Source organism: Rhea pennata, chromosome 2 (assembly GCF_028389875.1).
Source record: "Rhea pennata isolate bPtePen1 chromosome 2, bPtePen1.pri, whole genome shotgun sequence".
Classification (NCBI taxonomy): Eukaryota; Metazoa; Chordata; class Aves; order Rheiformes; family Rheidae; genus Rhea; species Rhea pennata.
Window position 1 is genome coordinate 16014772 of NC_084664.1, and position 19414 is coordinate 16034185.

General features: G+C 44.2%; 1 protein-coding gene across 3 annotated transcripts in view; it reads left to right on the plus strand.

Moving 5' to 3' along the window:
• The first annotated feature begins 751 nt into the window (after positions 1–751).
• Positions 752–19414, plus strand: part of NRP1 (neuropilin 1) — a 114671-nt gene continuing 96008 nt past the window's right edge. For all 3 annotated transcript variants that reach the window (XM_062568926.1, XM_062568927.1, XM_062568928.1), the window contains exons 1-3: positions 752–865; positions 1076–1529; positions 4760–4934. In XM_062568926.1, the coding sequence (XP_062424910.1) occupies positions 1463–1529; positions 4760–4934 (242 nt within the window). In that variant the 5' untranslated portion in view covers positions 752–865; positions 1076–1462. The remainder of the gene's footprint in view (positions 866–1075; positions 1530–4759; positions 4935–19414) is intronic.

A 19414-nucleotide genomic window follows, 5' to 3' on the forward strand; every position in this document is an offset into this window, starting at 1 on the left:
TCCAGAGGTGGTGGGACAGACCAAGGGGTGAACGAAGTGGAGGGAAGCAGAGCAGGAGAGGCAGGGAGGGCGAAAGGCGGCGGCAATAGGCGGGCAGGTGGCAGGGGGCATGGGGAGGCTTCCCCAGGGTGCAGGGATGCAAGGGGGGCACTGCAGCTTGGCCCCCGCCAGCGAGGCCGGCGGCCCCTGGGCTGGCAGGGGACGGTGCTGCCCAGCGGTGGGACACGCGTGGGGCCGGGTGCCCCCTCGGGGCACGCACGCACGCACTTGCTGGGGGGCAAGCAGGGAGGGAAGGGAAAGGAGCGGGCCCGGGGGTGGCGGGAGGCGCGAGGGGGTGTCCGGGGGGGCGGGCAGGTGCCGGGGCGCGGCGGGAGGAGGGCAGGGAGAGCGGCGGGCCGCGGAGCGGCGGGGCAGGGCAGGGCGGCGCAGCGCGGGCGCGCACGACGCGCGGCGGCTCCGGGCGCAGGTGGGCGCCGCGCGCCCCGCCGGCTCTACCCGCCGGGGCGGCGCGCCGCCGGGGGAGGCCGGCCCGCGGCCCCCGGCCCCCGGCCCGCGGCCCCCGGCCCGCTCGGAGCCCTCCCGGCCCCGGCTGGGCTTCCGCGCGGTGTTTGTTTGTTGATGCTTCGGCGCTGGCGATGTCTTGGGGGGCTGAGGAGGAGCAGGAGGAGGAGGAGGAGGAGGGCGGGGAGGGGGAGGGGACTGGGGCTCGGGAGACGGCGGCTCCTCTGCCTCTCTTATTGCCGCTGAGTTGCGCTCCTCTTCCTCAGGCTGCGAGCAGGAGCCGCCCGGGCGCTTCCCCCTTTTCGCGGCCGGCCCGGAGTCCCCGCGGCGGCGGCGGGCGGCGCGCTCGCTCCCGCCGGGGCAGGTGAGTGCGGGCGCCGGGCGGGGGAGCGGCGGCCGCTGCGAGCCGCGCCGAGCCGCGCCGAGCCGCGCCGAGCCGCGCCGACCCGTGCTGAGCCGCACCGAGCCGCCGGAGGAGCGCGGGGCGGGCGGGCGGGGATGCAGTTCGCAAAACTCCTGCGCCCGGCTCGTCCCCGCTCACCGCCGCTTTCTCTTCCTTCTCTCCTCTCTGCAGAGCACCCCCGCCCCGTGCCCCGTGGCCCGGACCCCTCCCTGGCAGAGCGCTTCCGAGGTGCCAGCAGCCCCGAGGATTTTTGTCTGTCTTGTTTATGTGTTTTTTTTTCCTCGTTTTCATTTGGCTTTCTAGTCTCACTGGGAATGCTAGGAGCAGTGGCGCCTGGAGAAGGAACAAGTGTTGGGAAAGGGAGAGGGAGCCGGAGCTAAATGACAGGATGCGGGCCACTTGAGGCACAAAACGGGAAGCCAGCCTCGCTCTGCCACGGGAACTGCCCCTGCGGACCGTGCTTTCTGCTCCTAACTCCAGCTGGAGGATTTAAGACCTAGGAAGAGTTGTGTGTGGAAGGCATTTTTTTTTCTCCCTTCCCTGCGCTCGGAAGGCAAGATGGATTGGGGACTTCTCCTGCACTGTGCAGCCCTCACCTTCACCCTCGCCAGGGCTCTGCGAAGCGGTAAGTGTCACAGGGGACGTCGGGTCTCAGCGGAGGCAAGCAGTTTCAGCGCTGCGACTCCGGGGCTCCGAGAGAGGAGGGAGGACAATGGGGCTTGGCAGACAATGGGGCACAGCAAACAATGGGGCCCGGCAGACAATGGGGCCGGCACCGACCCGAGCCCGGCTGCGGGGAACTTTCTGCCAAGGGACCGACGCGGCGCGGTCCTCGCCCGAGTTTCGCTCGCTCTGGCATTGCCTTCCGACTTTTTTTTTTCCGCTCTTTTGGGTTGCTGCGTAAAGCAGGCTGCTCGTCCTCACAAGATCGGGATAGCCATTATTAAGATCATTATCTTAATAGTGTTTTCTCCCATAGGCAATTAAGTAAGTCTCGCATCTGAAATCTGAAAGATAATGAACACTTTTTTTTAAGGGAAATGTTTTTTTCTCCCTCCGTTCTTTTTTTCCAAAGGGCAGGATTCAGAGTATCATGCCTTTTACTAATTGTTCGTGTACCTGTGGGTAGTCTTCAGACGGAGATCTCCCTAGCCTACCACTTTCCAAAGTGTGCAGTTTACGTGCAACTTGCACAGTGCCAAGAGAGAAGTGGAGCCTCTGTGCGAAGGCTCAAGACTCCCATCTAATAGCGAATTCCCATAACAAATGACTGATATAGCTAGTTTACTATCAGGCAGATCCTTGAAAACACACTCAGTTAAAAGCAACGCGCTCCTCCTTCCCCGAACAATGCCAGGGCACCGTGAATATTTCACTGCCTGATGCATTTTTAAAGAAGGTCTAATTGTGGAACTGTTTGACGTTCGCGAAACAGCTTGTGCCAGTTTTCCTTTCCCGACAAATCCTGAGCAATTATTATTAACTAATTATCAAATATTTACTTTTGCCTGACTGGGTTTTCAATCAAAGTAATTAAAAGAAGAGAGCAGCCTCCACTTACGCTGGTATATTGTTTTAATAAGAGACCGCAAGTGGAGCGTCTTGGAAGAGAGCGCATTAAAATCGCGTGTTTTATGATGGAAGTTAATCTCTTGCCCAATGTATTTTGAGGAAGCTGTTTGATTTGCTAAGGACGAGCCGCCTCCTCCGGTGCTGGGGCGCAGGAGCGAAGGCGTTACCAGGCGAGCGCAAGGCGGGCTGGCGGCTGCTGGGGGAGCTGCCCCAAGCCCCCCGAGCCCCAGGTGCGGGGGCCGGCATCGCTCCGCACTGCTCCTGGCCCCCCCTCTCTGGGCATGGGAGGGAGGCACCCTGCGGTCTTCCCGGTCGTTTTCTCCTCCTTAGAAGAAGAGTAGGGAGGGTCGCTGGGTAGCACTACCTTGAGCGGGTGATGTGCTGGCCCTGTGGAGTCACCAAGGCCATTAACCTCTTCTGTAATCTACCAGACCTACTAATATCACCTTCACCTACAGCCAGTGCTAGTGTCTGCTAAATTAATTCATTAACCTCATTTAGAACTAATGGTCCAAAGTCATTAGAAACTGCTCTTCTTAATCAAGTGTGAGGGAGATTGCACAGAGCCAAGGAGTCTACCAAACCGCATTATCTTATTACACTGTCACTTTCCCAGAAGTCGCAGATTAAGGAGCGCTGGTGGTAGCGAGTCCACCTCAGCCTCTGCTGAAGTGACTCTGTCAAGTGACTAGAAGCAGCACTGCTTTATTTCAGGCATTTAACAGATGCCAGACTCTGCCATGTTGTTTGCAGGGCTGGAGTGGACTTAATGAGACGGGATCACTTTCCGAGTGTGCTTACACAGGGAGGGAAAGGCAAGATTCTCTGCGAGCCCCAGCCAGGCGGATTAGAAAGATCACCAGTGACAGCTTTTGAGCTTTGAGCTGCAACGCCTTTTGTTCTGGTCAGAGGAAAACAGCCTGTTTTACAAAGGCAAAGCAGAAATAAATAATAAGATAACCGTTGCCAGCCATATGCTTAGCAATATCTGCTTTTTGCCCAGACAGCAGAATACTGTCTTCTAATTTATGACAAAAAATCCCCGTTAAGGTATGCAGCTTTATACGTTTTTGATGTGTATTTCCTCATTCATTTCCATTTGACCTGGTTTCCCTAAAATAAAATTATGTACATTTATAAATTCATGCTGAGAACAGGGAATGCCATTTTGCTTTCATAGAGAATGTATTAGACATAGCATTGCAGTCTGTATATACTAGTTATTGGGATATAGTGGTATATAAGCTTACTTTTTAGTGCAGACATTCTTCCTGTCTATAGTTTACTATCATATTTTATTGCTGAAAATTAAATAATCAATGTGTAAGGAAAGTTTTGCTCCCTGAAGATCTCCAGAAAGAAATCCATAGTAGTAAAAAAGTGATAACGCAGACCTTCACTGGACTGTGAAGTGAGTGATCATGCAGGTTAGATTTCTTGCCTCTTTTTATTTTTCCAATAAACCTTAAAATACAACTCTGACAACACTGGCCAGAGGAGCAAGAGGCAGCATACCAAATTTCACACTCACACTTGGTGATTCTGGAAACTTTTCCAACTATTTGCTATTAGAAAAAAACCTTTATTGTTGTTGGGGGAAGGGAGGGACAGAAGGAAGAGGAAAGGATGTTGTTCTGCTCCATTACTTTGATGCAGCCTCCAAGCATGAACAAACTTCCTTGGAGGAATAAATAGTGGATGATTTCTGCTTCACTTAAACCGCTTTGTTCTCTGCTAGCCTGGGTTGGAAGAGCACAGATAGTTTCGACCTGCCTAGATTTATGGACTGATAAAACAAAAGGAGGGCCTGCTGCAAACGAGCAGGGATCCATGAAGACAATCCCAGCAGGCAGTGACACAGACCAGGCTTATCACATAGCTGGGCAGGGGGTCAGGCAGCATCCTTTTAGCTCCCTCCCTCCCCCCAACAAACTTTACTTAAAACTTATTACCTAAGAAGATTATACTTCTGGAGATAATTGTGACTGAGACACCCTTCTGAGCTGTTAACAGTGGTGCAAGGAGGCAAGGGTTACTGTTTGCCCAGGGGAGCTTTTTAAAGGGCAGTATTTGGAAGAGGCCACTGAGAGGCAAGCATCTTTCCTTCAGATAATGTGGCAGAGATGCCTTTGTGTTAAAGGTGTAAGAATGCAAAAAAAGTTTGCTTAAAGTCATCTGCAAAACCCCAGCATTTCCACAGCAGCTGCCTTGCTCCCTGCTGCTGGCTGAAAACGGGTGTGCGGCACGGAACTGAGAAAGGAAATGTGTGTGCTTCCATTGCAGACAAATGCGGCGACACTATCAAAATCTTAAACCCCGGGTACCTCACCTCTCCGGGCTATCCCCAGTCCTACCACCCAAGCCAGAAGTGCGAGTGGCTGATCCAGGCCCCGGAGCCCTACCAGAGAATCATGATCAACTTCAACCCCCACTTCGACCTGGAGGACCGCGACTGCAAGTGAGTGCGGGCGCCGCGCGCGCGCGCTGCGGAGCGCCACGGCGCCACCTGGCGGAGCGCCGCGGCGCCACCCGGCGGAGCGCCGCCGCCGCGGGCGCGCCGGGCTCCGCGCCCCGCCGCCGGCAGCGCCCGCGCCCCGCGCCGGCCCCCCGGGCGGTGCTGGGTGCTCGCGGGTCTCGGAGAGGGCCAAGGGCAGGCGGTGCTTAGCGGAGTTAGCGGAGCGTCCTTCGGGGGGGAGAAAAAAATACGTCTTGGAAACTTTTTGCTCTTTCTGAAGTACATTCGGGTTGTGTTTGCACTATGGGAGAGGCAGGCGGCTGATGAACGCGTTGTGGGGGTGTGATTAGGAGATGTTTTGCCGTGCGAAGCACTAGTGCATGCTTGTTTGACAGCTTGCTGCCTTAAGTAAGTCTAGAGCTTTTAAAAATAAAACCACTCCCCTTCCTTTTGTACTCCACAGCTGAGCAGCCTTGGACAGAAATGGGCAATTTATAAATCACCAGCTTCTCTTAAGGTAGAGTTAGTCTGGCATTTACTCCAGCACATTAAGGGGCAGTGGGCTACAGGTCTGGTAGTCATATTTTCCCCCTTCTCCCTTTGCAGCTGGTAACTCGTCGTTCCCCTCCCTCGTCTGCTCTGCTATACTGCCAGGAGGGGGAACAGGAACAGCCAAGGCCCTCTGCTCCCCTATACTTGCTCTCGTGTTAACCACCTATTTCCAATAGTTGGAAAGGGAGGCAAAGCTTCCCAGAAGCTGTTCTCACTTTTCCCCAAACCTTTGATTGGAAACCACATAGCTAGCACGTGGCAACACACTGTCAGATCATTCCCCTCTTCAATATACCCTTTAAATTTAGCCTACTTCTTTAAGGAAGAAAGTATTTTAGTGATTATTTTTTTTTAATTGCTTGAATATCATGTGTTTTTCACTCCCTTTTGGCAAATGCAAGAGAGTCATTGTCCATTGATGCTCCCAGTCTCGAGATCTTCTCTGCATGTCAAGAAGAGATTAAACTCTATAGTCATTGATGTCTAACATTTCATGGAAGTGTTCAACATTTCACAGAATTTGGTCCTGTAAAATGATGGTCAGCATCATCAGGATTGGTTGTAACAGACCATGAGGATTAGAGAGCTGGACTTAGAGAAAGAGAACGATTGCACTCAAGCATTTGATTTTTACCATGCTCATCTTTGTTCCTATTTTTTAATAAATTGATTCATAGATCATAAATATGGATTTCCTTTAAAATGAAATTCTTTAATGGTGGAGTGTGATGCCTGGTTACCATTTTGTTGCTTTTGTAATCATCTGTGTATCAGCATTTCAGTACCATAGTCAAGTGATAATGTAAGAAAATCCTACGTTCATAAAACTAAACTATGTCTTTGTGAAAATGAGGTTTTACCGCACTGTTGGAGCTGTGGCTCATATTCATGCTATATGTTCACAAGCTGACTTCCCATTCTTTAATTTTTTAATTATTGTACTTGGGCAATGGTTCACTTGCCTGTGTCCTCTTGATACAGGTTTTGCATTCTGCAGGGCAGTGCTAATGCTTAAAAGTGTTTGTATCTCTCTCTCTCTCTGTCTCTCTGTCTGTTAGGTAGAGATTAGGAAATTAAATCAAGCATATTTAAGTGTCAACCGTTTTTTGTTCCTTGCTAGCATGCTTTCCAAGGCTGTAAAACCAACACATTCTTTGACAGCGGTAAAGTGGTGTACAGCATACAATTATTTAAAGAACAAGTAATCTTTGTGGCATAGGGCTGTACTAATCAATGCTAGCCTGAGCAGGACTGGGTGCGGGGAAGGGGCTGCCTCCCTCCCTGCATCGCTCCCATCTCGATATTCCCCCCTCCACCGTGCAGTATTTCTTCCTTTGAAAGGGGGCTTGCTGCCAGACCTGGACGGCAGTAGGTGGAAGGAAGTCTCCAGACAGGGTGGTTTGCATTGTCTTTGCGGTGTGTGAGCGTGATGACTTTACTATTGTTTGGTGTATGCTGAAATGCAAATCTTCTAGGCTATTATGAATTACTCAGCTGCTACTTCACTTATATTTAAAATTGCTCTTTTTAACTTGAGAGGCATTGTGTTTGTGCCAAAAACCTTAGGACTAGAATAATAGAAAATGATTTCAGCAACAGGAATTTGTCAACAAACTCCGTGGTTTGAAATTTCACTGTCTATTTAGGAAATTCACATTCCTTGTACCAAGTATTGGGTACAACAGGAGACTAGCGTAATAAAACACATCATACATTTTTTTTGGTTTTGCAGTACTAAGTACATTTTGATTTCCTAATTTATTTAGTTTATTAGCAGCTCTCTGTATGCAATCTAGAAATGTGCGATTTTGGTTACACTCGAGCTTATTGAAAGGTTTAGCACTGGAAATTAATAAGTAGTTAAATATGAAATGCAGATAGAAAATGAGAGATATGGGAATACGTGTCTGGGAACAAATACTGCCCTGTACAATTATAGTGGCCTAGAGGAGAAGATTAGCTTTCTGGCCTAGCTCCCAACATCCTTCCTCTAACAAGAGATGCTGTTCTTTGCATCTTATACCTTAATTAGCACTGAAAAGACTTTGGAAAGGTTCTCTTCTTGTTTGGTAATGCCAACAGGAAAAACAAGAAACTTTGCCTAACTTTCAATTGTATTACTGTATGTATAGGACTAGGTGTATTGAAATGTAAAACTGCTAAAAATGTAACGAAAATCAAAAGTAGCAAGTATAAGTATTAGCTCTCCTGAAGCTGCACTCGGTTAGTCTCTTTGTATGTTAAGGTTTCGGTTTCATATAAAAATATGCCATTGATTTACCTGCTTATTATGTTATGTTTTAGCTGATAAATATTTCTCAAGTGACTGCTTATAAATTTCAGATATGTATGATTTTCTGATGATCTGAAACATCTGAGTTGTTTTAAATTTCAAGCGAACGTAGTGAAAATTCCTGTTTCTCTGCAGAAATTCTAAAGGACTCAACTTTCACACTTTTGAAGAATAAGGATACCCAAATAATTAAAATTATGTTCACACAAGCTAGGTTCATCTAATAGAAAGTGTTCTAGCCAGAACTACTGAACCAGCATAATGGAAATACTAGGTCTCAGCAGGAAGTGTACAGTCATGTCAACCACAGATTGTTATCAAGGACATTAATACATAGTGAAAAATACTCTCTCTGTTTTAACTTTTAACTTTAATGAGAGTTATGCCTCCTCTTGAGGAGGCAAAGAAATTAGGCTTGCATTTTAAGAGAAAAGCAGCTCCTGTTTGCTATTTTGCTTTTTCTCAAGCAAGCCCAAATAAGAGCCATGCATTTTTGAATGAGGGACATGGTTAAAATGAAGAGAAGAGACAAAACATATGGCTACGTATGACTTAAAATGCTCCACTATTTGTTGCATGTGGTAAATGCTTTTCAGCACTTAGTGCAAGCTGTACAAGTCTCGTGTTGCTGAAGTATCCTACTGTGTAAATGTGGCCATCTTGAATCCTGTAAAACTTTATACCTAGATAATAAACAAGAATGTCACTGATACAGTACTTTGAATTTATGGAACTTTTCCGGTTTCCCAGCAATGCACACTATCAGCATGATAATTTATAATGGTTTGTGACAAATGTTGCTGAGCAAAGAGGTGTGTGGTTACATTCAGATCAGATGTCATTATCTAGGGAGCAATAAAAATTTCACAGACACTAGGTTAAAAACATTAAGAAAATGAATGTGAAGCTTCAGAAGAAAAGGGCTTAAGAAAGGTGGAGGATTGGGTAGAGAAAGACCAATAGTGGTTTCCTTACTGACAAATTATTGACTTTGTTGTCAGACTTAACTGTATTGTTTTACACGGTTTTTGTAGGTACAGCGCACAGTACGATTGTTTCATTTATAGACATAGGGAGTAAATATCATCCTTGCTCAACAATTATGGAGTGTATACATATTGGTGTCAAATCACTTTGAATCGAAAAATTGCTAATTTGAGAAACTTTTTGAGTTGCAGAAGGAAAGATGTCATAGATAATTATTCTTTGTATTGTGTTTACTAGGGATTAGTTACACTAGTGAGATTAGGGCTGTATAGAAAGTGCAGTCAGTTGTATCATACAGAGCAAAAAATACCTGTGTTTGTTTGTATAGAAGAATACAGTTCCTCCACATCCTTGAGTCTAGAAGGAAGGCATCCAGACATACTGAGCGGAACTATAGCCACACGCAACTTGTATAGGCCTTAACGGCGTTAGAAATTCATCCCTCCATTTTATTTCTAAACGACGTCAATAGATTTATGCTGTAAACTTGTAGGTATAACAAAGTAAGGCTGGTAAAATGAGGAGGAAGCCAAGTTCTTTAGTTTCTGCCAAGTTTAAGCTTTCATTTACATTTATCTAAATCCTGGGGGCTAGTCCTTCACACAGCAAACTCCGCTTTCTGCAGGCTTTGTGCTTCGTGCTTCCCTCGCCCGGAGGCGGTTTGCACCCACTGGGTGCAGCTCACCAGGGTAAGGGGAACTGGGGTGGCACCAGGCCGCTGGGGCAGGGCGGGTGCTGCACGTGCCCCAGCCACGAAGCGAGAGGAGAACCTCGGGGGGAAGGAGACCCCCAGCCTGGCAGGGGGGCGCTTTGAGCTGCTAAGGGCTGCCCGAACTGCAGGTGCCCTCAGGCCGCCCGAAGGTGCGGCTAGAGCAGCCCTGGAGATTGCTCCCGCAAACGGTGCGAAGGGCTTCTCAGGGGTGTCGCGAGGCCGGGGCCTGGCACAGCCCTGTCGCTGCTGGAAGCGATGGGAGTTCTGCCCTCCGCTTCCACAGCAGCTCAGCCAGTTGCTCGGTGAAGAAAGCCAGAGCACCGGCCCGGTAAGACTGTTTTATAGCCATATCCGTCATTTTGATGACAAGTGCCAATCGGAGCTTCCTAATCTCCTCTCCCTCAGCTGGGGTTGAGAGCAGCAGGCAGTCAGGTGAATGCAGCCGAAAACATGAGTGAAGCCACAGGGCGGGCAAAGGAACAAGTTCATTCACCCCGGCAGACGCTGGAGAGGCAGGAAGCGTCTTTGGCAGGGTTAAACTCAAGAAAACTCTGACTGAGCTAGGGCCTCTGAGCTTTTGAGCAGAAATGTGGCTGTAACAGCTTGATCTGGCTCCTCCGGGCACCAGTGTTGGCTTTTCAGTCATTTGCCTCAAAATGAGGTACCTGGAACGGGTGTAAACGCTCTCTCTTCCTCTGCCGAGGGCAGCTGAAGCCCTTTGGTTTTGGTCTGGAATAAACTGAATCGCCCACTCCACATACCTAGAGCCATCCCGAATGTCCTTGTCGCAGGAGATGGGTGAGCACTCAGGCTGTCCCTGTGGGGAAGCCCCCGTGCGCCACCATGAGCAACACCACCCCAGGGAGGGGACCTTCTCAGCCCCCTGCCTCCCCAGTGCTTCCATCCCTCAATGGGCACATCTAGTGATCTGGGATCATTAAGGGATTACTTGGAGTACTATAGGGATTGAGGGAATCATCCTTCATTCTGACCCCCCACATAAGAAACAAATCGTTTAGATAGTTATTGCAGTGGATTTGGGGGATATGTGATATCTCTTTGTTCTGGGTGTGCTCCTAGAGTGTTTCTCTACTTAATATTAAGTGTGTGAAAGTGTTTCTCAGGGAGTATGTTGTTAAACTCCAGACAGTCCTGTTGGTGACCGCAGCAATTTGATACGCTCTGCAAGGCTATAGGAAATGGTGCCAAGGAGCGGAGTCAGTCCAGGGCCTGCTCAAGATCAGGGAGGCAAAAACACTTGTTGCAGTAGACATGGAGCGTATCTGAGGACAGAGCTGTTCTCCTACACACACACGCACACACTCTCTTGCATACAAATTATATTTTTCCTTAGCTTAAAGGTTCTGAATCGTAAAAATATACCCAAGTGCTTGCTCTTTGCTACAGGATTCAATGAGTGTTTGCAAAGAAGTGTCAGATGTAAGTATCTAAAGATAGTTCTGTCATTTTATTGTGCTTTAGAGACTAAATAAGAGTTGAAAGAAGTTGAAAATTATATTGTTTTGCTGATTACACAGTGTCATAAACAGACTCTTTTGTTGTTTATCCAAGCAGTTAACTCTTGTGAAAAAGTCTCTATTGTCCAACTGTTTCATGTTTTTTTTTTGTTTTGTTTTGTTTTGTTTTTGTTTTTTTAAGAGTAATGGTTTGACTTTGAGTTTTCTTGAGAAGAGGTATCAGGGAAACGAGGACAAAACTGGTCATAGTTAGATAATCTTTGCTCTCCTGCACTGGGGGCTGAGGTGTTGGTGCAGGGCCCTTTTTCTATCCTATGTAGTGGGTTTATTCCTTGCCACTGCAGAGCTTGGACCTTGAATTATGTCTCACTAGTGCATTGTGTACGTTAGTGCATTAGAATTATAACAGTAATCATATCAGTATATATGCAAGTGATCATATTAATCCAGATAGTCTTGAGGTGCTACAACCAGATGCTCTTCAGACAGCAAAAAAAAATGAGGTGAAATATGGATTCCCACGGGTCTAACCCTTCACTTGTTAAGCGGGTACAAGTAAACAAATTCAGAACAGAGAGCTGAGCCCTTTCTAAACTGAAACCCAGGGTCCTTGGCCTCAGGAAACACTCCGTTTGCTTTCAATGGGCCCCATCCTGCTCACCTCTCCCCCTAGCCAGCCCCTGTGTTAACATGATTAAAACAAATCATGTGTTACTGAAAATTAGTTTCTTAATTATAGGTTGTTGCAAGCTGTAACATTTGATCATAACTGGATAATTATGATATAGAGACTTTTATATAGCTGATGTAAAACCAAACTCAATTATCTTCTTTCGCAGTTTTTCCAAAGAATGATATTATGTCTGAAAATAGGGGATATATGCACTCACATGTCTATGTCAAAACTTATATATCATAATCAGAAACTTGGCTATAGGCACAACTCTAAGTAGGTACATATATACTCATATTTATGCTTATAGTACAGATTTGTTAGTTTATGTAGAAGTTCCTAAAGTAAATCTACTAATTAACGTGCTAATACCCATCTTAAGGCTGATAATTAGGTATAAAGAGAACAAGAGACAGGATTAGTGTTCAGATCATGTTCCAAATGCCTCTTAATTGGGTGTTTGTAATCAATCCTGATTGCAAGAGGCAGCGGTTTGGCAGTATAAAGAATGAAAATGGCTTAGCCCTACTATTTTCCTGTTAGTTGACTTGGCCATAGTATTTAGGTCAGGATCCAGTGTCAAACAAAGTATTTTTTTAAGCTATGGCAATCCTTATAAAACACGTAAAAAATCTTTTCTAATGATTTTTTTCAAGTTAAAAATTCCTCAAAATGGTGACTTCTTATAATGCAGGATCTTACAGAGTGTTTTCAAGTGAACCACAGAACAGACTTTGTTCTCCTGGCCTCCATCCACTACTGACTTCTGAAATCAGGTCTGAGTTCACTGTGGGTCTTTCATTGCCTTGACCTTGGCACTTTTCTCACCAAGCCACAGTTTTCCATCACAAAGCCACACAGCTTGGTATAATGATTATTTCTTTATCCCAAGTAAGCAAACAATTTTTTAAATAGGGTGATAGATTTCCCTCTTGTGCTGTGGGAAGCAAGCACCTGGTCATTTCCAAATCGAGTTTTAATGAACTTCCTGGAGGAGATTTGAGAGAAGTTTAATAAGTCACCTGCCAACTTTTTGGGAGCATAGGTCATTCGCTTTTCTGTAGGAATTCACAAAAATGTGAAAATAACCCTTCCCCCCCACCAAGTCCTAAACTTCCATGGAGGAAATTGATTTTCATGGACAGTATCAAAGGTTTTGAAAAACATAAGCTCGAAAAATCAAATTTCTGATCGTTTCTGCCACATAAGAAGCCACAACCTTCTGTGAAGCGCCGTGAGCCACAAAACTTTCTGTGAACTGTGTGAGATTTATAATAATTCATTTAAACAGAAAAGGATTGTGCATATTTAGACTCAGATTGCATGTTAATAGCATTACAAATATTTTACGTAATGCTATAAAATGAAGAATTTAGATAGCTCAAAAGGACCATTGAGAAAATACATGCATATATAGAAGGGGCACGCATTTGACATGATGATCTCTTCCAGAAGAAACTATGTGCATCACAGCACTACAATAACCAGCTTTTGTACAGCAGGAGCCGGGCTGGTTACCGCTGCCTTCCAGGCTGTCTGAGCGCTGCAGTGGTGGCAGCCCCCACTTAAATGCAGGCACAGCACCCTGGCGCTGCTGGTGAGACTGGTTCATCCCTTCCCTGTCCTGAGGCCCCTCGCTGAGGTTGCGGAGCTGCGCGGCGCCCTGCTCCATGCGGCTGCCCTGCTCCGTGTGGGTGCCCCGCTGCTTCACGTGTTGGAAAAGAAGATACAGCTATTGCTTTTTTATCTTTTTTTCCCTTTTCTTTCTTCTTTAAAAGCACTCCTTTTTAAATTCAAAGTTGAGAATCTAGGGAAAAAAGAGAGGTCTGTTCACACCCATGTGATTACTGTGTCTCAAGCTTTGGGAAATGCTTTCTTACAGCCAAGCTTTTGCTCATCTTATTCACATAAACAGTCCCACTGAAGTCAATTAAAACAGCAGACTCGCTTGTGTAGGGCTAACAGTGCTTGAAAGCTCGGACACACGTTTCTGACACTATACAAATTAATAGTTACTTTTTATAACAATAGATTTCAGATGCTTGCCGACTAATTTACAATGCACTAGAAAATTCAGCTCCAAATCATTTTGTCCCATCAGTTCATAAATCACCATAAATAACTTTTAATTTCATCTCCAGAATCTTGGTTCATAACAATAAAGGTTTTGGACAAATTGCTAAGCACACACGTTAGAATTAAGTTTGTGTCATTGTGGGTTCTTGTGCCAATCTGTCATTAAGCCAAAACACTTCTACTGACTTTCTTCTGATGTATTCATATGTAACAAGGGAAGCAGATCAGCAATTTAGAAAAGCTTTAGCTTGATCACCATGCAGAAATGTAGGCTACCCTTCCTATTTCCATAGCGATCGCTCCACTTTGCCAGATACAAAATAGGAGGCTTACATCCCTCATGCTAAAAACCCTTCCTAGAGGAAATCCTAGGCTGTCACTCCATTTGAGCAGCTTTAGCTAAGTCTGGAAAAAATATGCAAGGTAGCTCTTAAATAAAAGCTATTTTTTTTTCTGTTTCACAACCGTCTCCATAATCTGTTTTAGACATAGAGGCATATGATGTATTAACATGGCAGGCATATGTTCTGATTGCTGATTGCTTTTTGACATTTCTGGAAGACCCCTGAGACTTTATGTCACAATTCTATAAACTTCATCTATTTGTATATTCATATCTAGGCTCAAATTCAAAACTTCTCTATATGCATTTACAGCAGACAGTTTAGGTTCATCTCTTTGTATTTCAGATGGCAACAAGTTAAAACAGATATGCATTTAAGCCTCTCTGTTTAGCCTAATGTTATTCTAATACTTTTGAAAAGTTTTCTGTTTGATGTTAAATAGCATGTGCATTATACAATATGGGTATATGAAATAAATACAGGACTATTTTGAGCTGGGAAGCAATTGAAGACAACTCCCCTGATGCTGTTAGTGTTGCACCTGCTAGTAACTTGAACAAAATAAAATACTATAGACATATTATATTGTGTTCCTTACTGGTTTCCATACGTATTTATCCTCCGCAGTTATACCAGCTGATGGACTTCACATTATCTCATCTCTCTGACATCGTTTTCTTGAACAGTGTAGCTAACAGCACCCAAATTGGCTCTCATTCTTCCCAGCCTAGGATTTCATTATTCAGGAAAACAGTGCTTTTCAGTCTTTCCCACTCAAACAGCTCTCCCCTAGCCAAACTTAAACTTACTACCAATATCCAGTCTCACATTTCCCAAGCAATCAGCTTTCGTCTGCTGCTTATTACATTTTTACCTAGCATTTTTTTTTGCTTATGTTATTAACTATACTTGGGTGCTCCTTGAAACTTGAATCTTTGTCTTCCAAAGCCCTGTCTTCGTGCATTGTTTTTTATATGATTTAACTATTTTATTTAGGGGTTTGGCTGTGTATAGTTAAAACTATTCAGCAACCACAGGGGGATACATTTATTCTTGTATAAAGATGCCTTATGTCAGTACTTTCGCAGAAATAAACCTTGCTAGTGTCAGCAGTTTGTAGTAGGGAATGCACTGCTTTATCTATAATGGTTTCTAAACTAGTATAGTTAAAGTAGCCATAAAAAATAGCATAGACCTACTTCTGTGTTGTATAACCAGTCACAAATGCTTGTAGAGGTTTTTGGCTAGTGTATTAGCTCATTTTGTTAGCAAAATTAATGACATTGCCTTACTACTTGCAAGTAATTGGTTACATATGTATACATATGTACATATAAATATAATACAAATACGCACACATACACATATATATATGCACACATAGCCTATTTCTCTTCATCTAGAAGGACTTACTGACATATCCATTTTCTCCTAGGTTTTAGTCTTCAAAGAAAAGCTTGGACAGAGTACCTAAGCAAAGCAGTTTCTCTGCCTACTGTAACTTGCACTCTCCAGGGAGAGTTTTTTTTTTGAACTTGTCTCACTAGGCAGATAGATGAATTACTGTGGCATGAACTTCAAGCACCTTGCTTACTCCATGGAAATTGTCCATATGCACACTCTCACCCTGTGACATTTCATATCGTGTACAAGAGAGTTTATCCATTTTCTTAGTTATTCCTCCCTCCACCCCTCCAATACCACAAAGTAAAGACATTCACACAGATGTAACCACAGCCCAGCTGAGGCTTTGAAATTAAACCATGAGTGCTCTGAAAATAAACATCTGATCACCAGGTAATTCTGGATGTCCCCATATATTTAGCGTAGAAAGGATCCTTCCTTGCTATAGGATCCAGGTCCCAGCTCCAGCTCTTTCTCGTCTGAATGACTTTGTTTTATTTCAGTTTAAATAGTTAAAGAGAAGTTATATTTCACCAGCCAGATTCTTAATTTATCCAAAGATCACTCTACTGAAGTTAGTGGAGCTACAGTGAGAAGCTGACTCCACATTTCTATGGTACCCTGGAAATCTGCAGTATTGTGGCTCAAATTGTGTCAACTCAGAGTGAAGGCAGTTAAAGTTTGGCCATACAATGAGATCAGACTTTTTAATACTTATTGCAGAATGGATAGGATCTTCTTAAAAATAGGTAGAATAAAGACCAAAGTCCTTGTGTCATGTGTAAAAATCTTTCTTTCCACTAACAGCTTTAAAGAGATATACAGGATTGGGTGCTAGAGCGTTGTGTCTGCGTTCATGGAGCTGATACTCTCACACTACATGACCTTGGGCAAATCAAGCATCGTTTTTGAGCCTCAGTTTCCTTAGAGCAGATAATATTTCCCTGCTTTGAAAATGTATTAAAGATGCATTTGTTAATCTTTGTAAACTCCTGAGAGACTTCTGGGTGGAAATGTAATGCAGCGTAACAGTTATTTGCCGTTGTTCTGTATTTGTTCATTTTCTAGCTGGTAAATTTTTTTAGCAATATCCTGCTGCATAAAAAATGCATATGGCAATCTATTGACTTTCAGAGAGAAGTGTTATCCAAACAAAAATAAAGAATAGGACCCACGCTCACAAGAGACATATTATCCTTGATGAGAAGAATCTATAACAGACACAGCACTAACTCAAAACTGAGCACCAAATAGCATCCAAATGCAAGCAATTTCAAATGTGCGCATATTGTCGGTATGAAACCAGGCCATTCTGCAAATGCAGTGTCCCCCAAGGAGTAGTGAACCTGGCAGTGGCAACACTAATGGCTGTCTTCTCATGTGCAGCGAGGGAAAGGAGCACTTTAGAGCTGCCTTGGGCAACTTTTAAGTTATTCATTCTTAACTTACTTCTATAAAGCTGTTATTGGGTGGAAGCAGCTAACGCAAAGATTTGGGGCTTGCTCTGTCTGTGCAGAAATCCTTGCCCATCTTTGCACACAGAGTAAAAACTCTGCCCCCACCAAGATCAAGGGGAAATGCCACCCCATTGCCATGTGACTTGGGCTGAATGAAATGCTCTTAGGCTCCAGAAAACCCTTGTGAAGAGCAGTTTTCAGATGCTAATGTATCTCGTAGATTTTTTCTTGGTTTGGACATTACTTTCCTTCCAGTATAGACTGTGCATGTGGGGCAGCAAGGAAGCCCATGCTTTTTCAAATGCATTTGTACTGCTAAAATAATGGTTGAATGCAACAAATCCCCAATTTTCTGTTGTCAGAGTAGTTCATGAAGTATTGGGCTAGGTCATCTCCCGGTTTCTTAAGCTGCTTTCTGAACATTTGGGGCTGTTGTGTGATTTGCTTGTTCCATCTGATGCCTTTTCCTTCCCTACCTCCTTTCTTTGAGTGACATAAAAGCTTACAGTCTGCTAAGGAAAACACAGTAGTTCTCAATTTTCCCAGCTCTAAGTTTTGCAAATCATAAGTTAAGCCTCCAAAAAATTGCAAAGCTATATAAAAATCATAGTATCTCAAAAACTATTGTTGATTTCTTTTTTATTTTCCTTCTTCTACATTTTTGGGATTTTCTCTGTGATGATAACAGCTATAAAATCCCTCCATCTTAAACAAGAAATTTGGAAATACCATGATATCTGCAGCTGATGTTTTAAAACCTCTGACCAAATTTTATGACACTGGTGATAAAAATCATGACAGCTGTCAGTGCTGGATTCTTATTAAAATCCTGCATTCCTGATGTTGCTTCTGTCCTCAGCCACAGCCCTGAACCTCCAGCTGAAGTGACAGATTTATAGCAAAAATAGAATGGAACGAAAATTGAAGTATTAATTTCTATTGATTTCACTATTTGTCTGTTTCTTCACCCCTTGTTGCATGATCAAAATTTACAGAAAGGAAAATTCATCTTGTAAAATAATCCCTCTCAGTTTACCACCCTTTTCTCTTCTATGTGTACAATAACCTAAGTGTTTTGTTGTTATGGAAGCTAAGTGTATGGCTTCAAAACCAACTTAGAGCAGTTAGAGAAATGAAAAGAAAGCCATTAGATACAACGACATCACTTTTGGCTCAGGAAAACCCTGATCTGCAAATCACTGGCATGTTTTAGGAAAAGCTCCCTACAGCTGCTGGAGGGATCTTACACTCCCCCGCTGTCCTCCCTTGGCAGGCGGTGCTGGAGATGAGCTAGGTAGACTGGCACAGAAAAACTTTCTTGTGCTGTGATCTTTTAAATATTGTGCAGGTTTGGGTTTTAGGGGAATTTTACTCTTTCAGATATTACAGAAAAAAATGTACAAGCAACATTTACAGTAAGGGTCCGATCCTTCACTTAAATATAGCATTTTTATGCTGGTGTGTTTCCAGTGAAGTCAATGAAGTTGTAAATAGCTGCTTTGTATTTGTATTTCCATTATGGGCCAGATCCTTCCCTGGTGCAAACTGCTGTGGTTGTATTTCCTGCACTACAGCTAATGTGATATGCACAAGCTGAGAAGTGGCTTTAAACACAAGGGTTGTTCCGAGGACAAAATTAATTTTCAAAACATTTTTATAAAGTCAAGGAAATCTTAATGTCTTTATTCTGTTATTACTTTAAAATAATAATCCCAAACTGACCTGGGAGCTATTACTCAGTGAGCGCTGGCCCCTTGGAAGGTTTCAACTTGTCAAGTTTAGCCATTTTTTGAATGCACAGAGGAAGTCATTAAGACACATCAGGCAGCTGATTGCTATTAAATTCTGTAGAGAGTTCTGTGTAAAAATCAATGCCATAACAAGGCTACAAGAATCTAAGAGGCAGGAAAAGCATTTATTTACCCTCTGGTAACTCAAAAATGGATTAATAGATTTTGTGAAACCTCAAAAAATATCACCTTTGAGCTCGGGGTCAAACATAAGCCTCTCTGACAAAATAATACAGCTCAGAAAGCTAGGAGCACGTGAAAATGGGATTATAACGGAGGTGTCACTGCTGAAACCTCAACTATATGTTTCTGCACCAGAGAAATCTCGCACATCTACACGTATACCCGTGCACAAGCTCATTATTGTCTCCCAAGAAACACCTTTTTTCACTATATTTACACTAAGGAACCTGGTGGTAAAATGCCTTTTTAGCAAAGTATGATCTTGTATAGCTCTTGCCAGAAAAGTCCTACGAAAATTTTACACATGATCAGTCTCAACACCAGCAAAAGTGTTATTTAGGTGGCTGGTGGTTTTTGCATGTGTGAGAAATGTACTGAAAAATGCCACACAGTTTACTACTAGTGACATTTTTTCAGAAAAATAATTCTTCTTGGGAAAGACTAGTTTAACTCATATTAGGAAGTTCTACTGTAAACATTTATTAAATAAAACAGACAAAGACTATTGTCTGGCTCCAAGGTCAACTGGCATGG